This window comes from Pseudophryne corroboree, unplaced genomic scaffold (assembly GCF_028390025.1).
Source record: "Pseudophryne corroboree isolate aPseCor3 unplaced genomic scaffold, aPseCor3.hap2 scaffold_1057, whole genome shotgun sequence".
Taxonomy (NCBI): Eukaryota; Metazoa; Chordata; class Amphibia; order Anura; family Myobatrachidae; genus Pseudophryne; species Pseudophryne corroboree.
In genome coordinates, this window is record NW_026967684.1 from 182,419 (window position 1) to 192,755 (window position 10,337).

The following is a 10,337-nucleotide window of genomic DNA, read 5'->3' on the forward strand; positions in this document are numbered from 1 at the left end:
TGTGGACAGGCCGAAGGGTAGTGCCTGGAACTGGTAGTGATCGTTCAGCAGGGCAAACCGCAGGTAGGCCCGATGAGGTGGCCAAATCAGGATATGGAGATAATCGACCTTTATATCCAGCAAGACCATGAACTCCCATTCTTCCAGACCAGCAATCACTGCTTGCAAGGATTCCATCTTGAACTTGAAAACCTTTAGGTAAGAGTTCAAGGATTTTAGATTCAGAATGGGCCTTACCGAACCGTCCGGTTTTGGTACCACAAACAGGATGGAGTAGTAACCCTTTCCTTGTTGTTGTAGTGGCACTGGAACAATGACTTGGGACTGGACCAACTTTAGGATGGCCTGTTGCAGCGTAACTCATGTATCCTCCAAAACTGGTAAGCTTGATTTGAAAAATTGTTGGGGAGGAGCGCTGCTGAACTCCAGCTTGTAGCCCTGAGAAATGAGGTCCTGTACCCAGGTATCCTGGTAGGGGCTTTCCCAGTTGCGGCTGAAGTGACGCAGTCGAGCTCCCACATCGAGATCCCCTCGATGTGTGTGTGTGTGTGTGTGTGTGTGGGGGGGGGGGGGGGGGTCATGCTGAGGCCTTCGTGAAAGCTGAACTGGTGCTTTGTTCCTGAGAACATGCAGCGGCTGGTTTTCTTGCCTTACTTCTGGTGCTTCTCGCTGCAGTGCAGGCACCTCTGATTCTTGATCTAAACCTTGTTGTCCAAAAGGACTGGTTAGACGTCCCCAGAAAAGAGAAATGCGGATTTTCCTGCAGTAACCTTAGAAATCCATGTATCCAACTCCCCTAAGGAAGAGACTCCACACTGTGCTTGGAATCTGCATCCACTATCCAGTGACGCAGCCACAAAGCTCTGCGTGCTGACACTGCCATGCAGTAGTCCTAGTATTAATAGCGCCTATCTCCTTGAGAGAGTCACACAGGATGCCTGCAGTGTCTTGAATGTGTTTTATGAGAGTCACCGTAGTGACCAGGGACATATCCCCCGCAAGGCCCTCTTGAATTTGAGTTGCCCATGTATGACTGGCATGTGTCATCCAGGAACCCACAAGCACGGGTCTTTGTGATACACCAGCCGCTGTGTAAGTAGACTTTAGTGTAGTCTCTATTTTCCTATCCCCAGGGTTCTATAATGTAAAGGAGCCAGATGCTGGTAGTACCACCTTTTTTAAGAAACGGGAGACTGATATGTCTACAGCTGGGGGTTCTTCCCAATTCTTCCTACCTTCAGGTGTAAATGGGGAAGTGTGCAAAAACCATTTTGTAACCTGATATTTTTTATTTTTATCAGGGTTTTTCCAGGCTTTCTTAAATATGTCATCTAGTTCCGGAGAATCAGGGAAGGTGACACTGAGCTTTTTCTGAGTATTAGCAGTAAGCTGAGATGACATGTCTGCCATCATAGTCTTTATGGCACCGAGCCAGGATGACGCCTGACTTCATCACTAACTTGGGAAGACTGACTGCATTGTTCACATGATAGGGAACCATCTATAGAGGGAGAGAATCTGTTGCAACATACACTGCATAATTGGTGTTTTACCATGTTTAGAGTAGACAACACTCAGACACACACACACACACACACGTTATTACATAGCAAGCCTGCCCTTACTGTATGTGAGGAGACAGAGAGTGAGAGGGACAGCACACCCAAGCCTGTCAGCCTCAGTAAGATTGCAGGCTGTGTTTATATCACGGTGAACACCGGAGTTCTTGTCCTTTTCAGGACTCTAATTGTGTAATAATAGCGGCTCTCCCCCATTTGTCTGGAGGAACTGTGTGTCCTTGCTGCTGCAGCAGTGAGCAGAGGAAGGCGCCAAAATGCCGCTGGTCCCGCTCTGGGGTAGCTCCGAACCGTGTAATGGCGCCGGAGCTGTGTAGATATTTATACTGGCAAAGTCTCCTTATAAGTGTGAAACATCACATTGATTTCACCACCGCTGCCAGTGTACACAGGGGGGCTATAGCGGGTCCCTCTAAGGGAGGGTCCTGTATGCCGCCCCTGCCATAGCACCGCACCAAGAACCAGGGGACCCCCCTAGCAGGGCCCCCGGTTTGTACTCACCACTCTTCTGACCTTCAGGCTACGTTAGGGGTGTGCGGCATGCTGCAATTGCGACCAACGAGGCGCAATGCCCCGCGGTACCAACAACCTCTCAGGACCCCCCCTCCCCCCACTCACACGGTGCAGGTATACTGACGCCCAAACAGCATCCCGAAAATAAAGTTCAAAATAAAACGGAAGAAAATCCTCTGGAGCTCCAGAGTGGCATCCTCTCCTGAGGGCACATGTTTCTAAACTGCCTGTATTAGGGGGCACAGAGAGGAGCCGCCAGCACACCCAGTGGAAGAAATGTAAAGTGCACTGGCTCCTTTGGACCCCATCTATACCCCATCGTACTAATTCCCCAATATCCCTTAATGGATATTAGAGAGAGTATTTTTTCAGCCTTTCTGATCTGTAGGATGTAGAGAAGACTTATTCAGTCGACAACCGTGCATAGACTTTAACTCTAATCTAGGAATGATGGAGTCCTGTATAAAGACTTTTCCCTTTGAATACTGATGGAATTCAATACTTTATCCATTTCTCACTGATTTCTGATAAAGCGGCCAAATGTCTGCGTACTGTGCAGTTGTGTGGTGCTAGAAGAACACATTCGAAAGGGCTTTCTACGTAGTCTCCTATTGAACTGTCTTGCTAGCCTACAGTTTCTAAGGTCTTTAAATTGCGGACGTTACAGATAATGAGAATACACAGTCATTTTCACCTGAGAATTTTAGTATCATTTAATTTTTCTCCAGGAGAAAGATCCGCTATAAATGGGAGATTAACTAGGCTTTTTTAGTGATCACCTGCTGTCCAGGGGCCTGACCGGACCGTTCTTCTAGCCAGGGGCAAAACCGGACTGTTCCTCTAGCCAAGGGCAAAACCGGACCGATACTCTAGCGCAGGGGCAATACCGGACCGATACTCTAGTGCAGGGGCAATACCGGAACGATTCTCTAGCCAAGGGGCATAACCAGACCGTTCTTCTATCAAGGTGTCTATCCCTCTTTACATGATCTCCACTCTGTATAACAGGGATTGTCTGGATACCTTCTCCAGGACATCTGTACAGAATATCACTCCCCATAATCAATCTGTTTGCTCATGAAGGATGAACTTTTCTATCTATGAGGTCTCTACTTGCAGACATACTAGGAATGGAATACCTATATTAAGGAATGAAGACCATCCTGTCACATACACTTCCCATTACTCTGCTTTAGAATAAGAACTATTAAGAGATTCCAATTCTTAATTAAAGCATGGTCCACTGAATCCAGTGACCTACTATTATGCATTACTCATCCGTGTGCTGAAGACCAATGTCACGGCCTACTCGAAAAAGGAGACTGGCGTTCTAGCTCAGTTCTCAGCTTGCCTTCTTATTGCCGAGACTCAACACCATGTTAGTTACAGAAAAAAAATCCTACCTGACCTCAGTGACATGATAAGAAGACCATGGGATTAATATGGGCTGATGGCTCCTGATGTATGAGATATACCAAAGAGTGTGGGGAGGAGACTGGTCAGATATCTGGGCTAGTAACACAGTGAAATAATGTGAGGGAGAAAGCAGGAGTATAATAGGGGATGATGGCTCCTGATGTATGAGATACACCAGAGAGTGTGGGGAGGAGACTGGTCAGATATCTGGGCTAGTAACACAGTGAAATAATGTGAGGGAGAGAGCAGGAGTATAATAGGGGATGATGGCTCCTGATGTATGAGATACACCAGAGAGTGTGGGGAGGAGACTGGTCAGATCTCTGGGCTGGTAACACACAGTGACATGATGAGAGAGGGAGAGCAGGAGTATAATAGTGGCTGATGGCTCCTGGTGTATGAGATACACCAGAGAGTGTGGGGAGGAGACTGGTCAGATCTCTGGGCTGGTAACACACAGTGACATGATGTGAGGGGGAGAGCAGGAGTATAATAGGGGCTGATGGCTCCTGATGTATGAGATACACCAGAGAGTGTGGGGAGGAGACTGGTCAGATCTCTGGGCTGGTAACACACAGTGACATGATGAGAGAGGGAGAGCAGGAGTATAATAGTGGCTGATGGCTCCTGGTGTATGAGATACACCAGAGAGTGTGGGGAGGAGACTGGTCAGATCTCTGGGCTGGTACCACACAGTGACATGATGTGAGGGAAAGAGCAGGAGTATAATAGGGGCTGGTGGCTCCTGACGTACAATATACCCCAGAGAGTGTGGGGAAGAGACTGGTCAGCTCTCTGGGATGGTAACACACAGTGACATGATGTGAGGGTGAGAGCAGGAGTATAATAGAGGTGATGGTTCTAAACTCCACACTGGGAAAAAAAAATTCCTCATTAGTTTGTACTGACAGAGGAGGGTGTAGGATAAGAGATTGCTGTAGTGACTAATAAAGGAGAATATGTGACTCTGTTCTGTAATAAGTGTTTATTACTCACCTGTGCTGATATCTGTAGGGATCTCCTCCTCCTTAGACTGCTGATCACCCCTCACATACGTCTCTTCTTCTCCATCTATATCTTCTGCCTTTATATCAGTCACATACGTCTCTTCTTCTCCATCTATATCTTCTGCCTTCATATCAGTCACATACGTCTCTTCTTCTCCCTCTGTATCTTCTGCCTTCATATCAGTCACATACGTCTCTTCTTCTCCATCTATATCTTCTGCCTTTATATCAGTCACATACATCTCTTCTTCTCCCTCTGTATCTTTGATTTTAATATTATTTAATTGGGCTTCATCCTATTTTAACAAGACAAATATAGTGACACACAGCTCCTCTACACAACATATAGTGACAGTCACTTTGGTTTATTGGGGAGACCCTACATCCCACCTACCTGATCCTCCTGTGGGATCCTGTGATTCTCCTCTGTACAATCCTGGGAATACAGAGGACGGGGACATCTCTCTGGGGTATCTCTGTTGCTGGGTCCATCTGTAGGAGACACACAGTGACTGAGTACAGTGTATATATGTGATTATCAGATGATGTGTGTATATAGGGGCCCCCATACCTGCTCTCCCCTGTACAATACATGACAGTCTCCTCTTACCCAGTGATGTGAGGGGCCAGTGATTCTCCATCATCACGTCCTTGTACAGACCCCTGTGTTCCTCTATATACTCCTCCTCCTGCATGGAGACATAGACAGTGACATCCTGACACCTTATAGGAACCTGACACACACAGTGATACAGTCATCACCCAGACACATCCCCTGGTGTTACTGTATAATGTCCCATTCCCAGCAGTCACCTCTCCAGTCATCACCCAGACACGTCCCCTGGTGTTACTGTATAATGTCCCATTCCCAGCAGTCACCACTCCAGTCATCACCCAGACACATCCCCTGGTGTTACTGTATAATGCCCCATTCCCAGCAGTCACCTCTCCAGTCACCACCCAGACACATCCCCCGGTGTTACTGTATAATGCCCCATTCCCAGCAGTCACCTCTCCAATCATCACCCAGACACATCTCCTGGTGTTACTGTATAATGCCCCATTCCCGACAGTCACCTCTCCAGTCATCACCCAGACACATCCCCTGGTGTTACTGTATAATGTCCCATTCCCAGCAGTCACCTCTCCAGTCATCTCCCAGACACGTCCCCTGGTGTTACTGTATAATGTCCCATTCCCAGCAGTTACCTCTCCAGTCATCACCCAGACACATCCCCTGGTGTTACTGTATAATGCCCCATTCCCAGCAGTCACCTCTCCAGTCATCACCAAGACACATCCCCTGGTGTTACTGTATAATGCCCCATTCCCAGCAGTCACCTCTCCAATCATCACCCAGACACATCCCCTGGTGTTACTGTATAATGCCCCATTCCCAGCAGTCACCTCTCCAGTCACCACCCAGACACGTCCCCTGATGTTACTGTATAATGTCCCATTCCCAGCGGTCACCTCTCCAGTCATCACCCAGACACATCCCCCGGTGTTACTGTATAATGTCCCATTCCCAGCAGTCACCTCTCCAGTCATCACCCAGACACATCCCCCGGTGCTACTGTATAATGTCCCATTCCCAGTAGTCACCTCTCCAGTCATCACCCAGACACATCCCCTGGTGTTAATGTATAATGCCCCATTCCCAGCAGTCACCTCTCCAGTCATCACCCAGACACATCCCCCGGTGTTACTGTATAATGCCCCATTCCCAGCAGTCACCTCTCCAGTCATCACCCAGACACGTCCCCCGGTGTTACTGTATAATGTCCCATTCCCAGTAGTAATCTCTCCAGTCATCACTCAGAGACATCCCCTGGTGTTACTGTATAATGCCCCATTCCAAGCAGTCACCTCCCCAGTCATCACCCAGACACGTCCCCTGGTGTTACTGTATAATGCCCCATTCCCAGCAGTCACCTCTCCAGTTATCACCCAAACACATCCCCTGGTGTTACTGTATAATGCCCCATTCCCAGCAATCACCTCTCTAGTCATCACCCAGGCACGTCCCCTGGTGTTACTGTGTAATGCCCCATTCCCAGCAGTCACCTCTCCAGTCAGCAGCTGAATGATCTTGTTGGTGAGTTCCAGGATCTTTTGGTCATTGAGTCTCTCATGTATTAGTGAGTGAGGTGGAGGCACTGGGATGGGTCTCTGGGTTCTACTCAGTCCTCCTGACACACGGGGACAGCTGTTGAATATCTCACACTCATTGGATGTCTTCTTCACTACTGTGTAATCCTGAGTAATGGAGGAGACATCAAATATCAATATATACACTCCCAGACACCCCCCCTCACCTCCCCAGTCATGTCCCTTTATTATTACTATAGATATAAGTGACTTCACAGTGACGCTTCTAAATCATCTCACCTCCCCAGTCATGTCCCTGTATTATTTCTATAGATATGAGTGACGTCACTATGAAGCTCCAAAATCCCTTCACCTCCCCAGTCAGGTCCCTGTATTATTACTATAGATATGTGCTGTCACTGTGACGTTCCGATTCCCTCACCTCCCCAGTCATGTCCCTGTATTATGACTATAGATATTAGTGACGTCACTGTAATGCTCTCGGATCTCCTCACCTTCTCAGTCATTTCTTTGTATTACTACTAAAGTAATGTCACTGTATAGCTCCCAGATCCGCTAACCTCCCCAGTCATGACCCTGTATTATTACTATAGATATGTGATGTCACATTGACGCTCCCAGATCCCCTCACCTCCCCAGTCATGTCCCTGTATTATTTCTATTGATATAAGTGACATCACTGTGACGCTTCCAGATCTCCTCACCTCCCCAGTCACGTCTCTGTATTATTACTATAGACATAAGTGACGTCACTGTGAAACTCCCAGATTCCCTCACCTCCCCAGTCATGTCCTTGTATTATTACTATAGATATGTGACATCATTGCGCCTCTCCCAGATCCCCTCACCTCCCCAGTCATGTTCTCGTATTATCACAATAGATATAAGTAATGTCACAGTGACAATCCCAGATCCCCTCAACTCCCCAGTCATGTCCCTGTATTATTACTAAAAATAAGTAATGTTACAGTTATGCTACCATACTCTCTCACCTCTCTGTTCATATCCCTGTATTATTACTATAGATATAAGTTAGGTCACTGTGACGCTCCCAGATTCCCTTACCTCCCCAGTCATGTCCCTGTATTATTACTTTAGATATAAGTTATAAGTGATGTCACTGTGATGCTCCCAGATCCCCTCACCTCGTCACGTCCCTGAATTATTACTATAAATATGCTATGTCAAAGTGACGCTCCCAGATCCCCTCACCTCCCCAGTCATGTCCCTGTTTTATTACTATAGATATAAGTTACATCACAGGGACGCTTCCAGATTCCCTCACCTCCCCAGTCATGTTTCTGTATTATTACTATAGATATAAGTGATGTCACTGTGATGCTGTCAGATTACCTCACCTCCCCAGTAATATACCTGTATTATTACTATAGATATAAGTGATGTCACAGTGAGGCTCCCAGATCCCCTCATTTCCCCAGTCAGGTTCCTGAATTATTACTATAGATATGTGATGTCACTGTGACACTCCCAGATCCCCTCACCTCCAGTCATATCCCTGTATTATTACTATAGATATAAGTGATGTCACAGTGAGGCTCCCAGATCCCCTCACCTCCCCAGTCAGGTCCCTGTATTATTACTATAGATATAAGTGATGTCACTGTGACACTCCAAGATCACCTCAACTCTCCAGTTATGTCCCTGTGTATTTCTATAGCTATATGTGACATTATTGTGACATTCCTAGATTGCATCACCTCCCCATTCATCTCCCTGTATTATTACTATAGATATAAGTGATGTCACTGTGACACTCCCAGATCCCTCACCTCCCCAGTCATGTCCCTGTATTATTTCTTTAGATATAAGTGATGTCACTGTGAGCTGCCAGATCCCCTCACCTCGTCACGTCCCTGAATTATTACTATAAATATGATATGTCAAAGTGACGCTCCCAGATCCCCTCACCTCCCCAGTCATATCCCTGTATTATTATTATAGATATAAGTAATGTCACTGTGACACTCTCAGATCCCCTCACCTCCCCAGTCATGTCCCTGCATTATTATTATTATTATAGATATAAGTGAAGTCACTGTGATGCTCCCAGATCACCACACCTCCCCGGTCATGTCCCTGTATTATTCTTACTAATATAGATATTAGTGAAGTCACTGTAGTGCTCCCAGAACCCCTCAACTCCCGTCATGTCCCTGTATTATTACCATAGATATGTGATGTCACTGTGCCACTCCCTGATCCCCTCACCTCCCCAGTCATGTCCCTTGTATTAGTACAAGAGAGATATTATGTCACAATGACGCTTCCAGATCTCCTAACCTCCCCAGTCATGTCCCTGTATCATTACTATAGATATATGTGACATCACAGGGACGCCTCCATATCCCCTCACCTCCACAGTCATGTCCACGTATTATTATAGATATAAGTTAGGTTACTGTGACGCTATCAGATTCCATCTTCCATCACCTCCCCAGTCACGTCCCTGTATTATTACTATAGATATGTTAGGTCACTGTGACGCTCCCAGATTCCCTCACCTCCCATGTCATGTCCCTCTATTATGACTATAGATATTAGTGAACTCACTGTGAGGTTGCCAAATCCCCTCACCTCCCAAGTCAGGTTCCTGTATTATTACCATAGATATAAGTGATGTCTCTGTGATGCTCCCAGATCCCATCACCTCCCCAGTTATGTCCCTGTATTATTACTATATATGTGACGTCACTGTGCCTTTCCTAGATCCCCTCACCTCCCCAGTCATGTCCCTGTATTATTAATATAGATATAAGGTCACAGTGGCGCTCCAAGATTCACTCACCCCCACAGTCATGTCCCTTTATTATTACTATAGATATAAGTGATGTCACTGTGAGCTGCCAGATCCCCCTCACCTCCCCAGTCATGTCCCTGTATTATTATTATAGATATAAGTAATGTCACTGTGACACTCCCAGATCCTCTTACCTCCCCAGTCATGTCCCTGTATTATTACTATAGATATAAGGTCACAATGATGCTCCCAGATCCTCTCAGCTACCCAGTCATGTCCCGGTATTATTACTAGAAATATAAGGTCACAGTGATGCTCCCAGATCCTCTCACCTCCCCAGTCATGTCCCTGTATTATTACTATAGATATAAGGTCACTGTGAAGCTCCCAGATCCACTCACCTCCCCAGTCAGCAGGTAGATGATCTCCAGGGTGATATTTATTATCCTCTCAGTCCTATGACTCCTGTTCTTGTCCATCCTCAGTAAATCAGAGAGAATACAGAACGTGTGATGTGTAATAAAGACTCCGTTCTCACAGCTGGAGTTCCTGGAATAAATATAATACATAAAACATATTGCACATGTAACATAGTAAATGTGGAATAGAGTGAGTTAAGTCTCCTATTTCCCCACAGCCATAGGGTCCTGATCAGTGTCTCCGAGGTTCCTGTGACCCAGCCCCATAAGGCTGTACTGTATAGTGTTCCTGATCTAGATTGTAGCGCTATTGTGGGTGGAGTCACAATGAGCTGATGTTCAGTACACTGTGAAGGGACAGGGTCTCCTGGAAAGGCGGCAGGAGACAGGCAGGGGGAAGGCTGCAGGAGCCAGGCAGGGGAAAGGTTGCAGGAGAACGGAAGGGGAAAGGCAGACGGAGACAGGCAAGGGAATGGCGGCCGGAGACAGGCAAGGGGTGGCAGGAGACAGGCAGGGGGAAGGCGGCTGGAGACAG

General features: G+C 46.8%; 1 protein-coding gene across 1 annotated transcript in view; it reads right to left on the reverse strand.

Annotated features, from left to right (window-relative positions):
* LOC134988367 (zinc finger protein ZFP2-like) overlaps positions 1 to 9,932 on the reverse strand; it is a gene marked incomplete at its 5' end in the record, with an annotated part of 128,769 nt that extends 118,837 nt beyond the window's left edge. The window contains 5 exons of the mRNA XM_063950546.1: positions 4,503 to 4,809; positions 4,908 to 5,005; positions 5,124 to 5,202; positions 6,581 to 6,772; positions 9,785 to 9,932. Of these exons, the coding sequence (XP_063806616.1) occupies positions 4,503 to 4,809; positions 4,908 to 5,005; positions 5,124 to 5,202; positions 6,581 to 6,772; positions 9,785 to 9,932 (824 nt within the window). The remainder of the gene's footprint in view (positions 1 to 4,502; positions 4,810 to 4,907; positions 5,006 to 5,123; positions 5,203 to 6,580; positions 6,773 to 9,784) is intronic.
* Between the last annotated feature and the right edge of the window lie 405 nt (positions 9,933 to 10,337).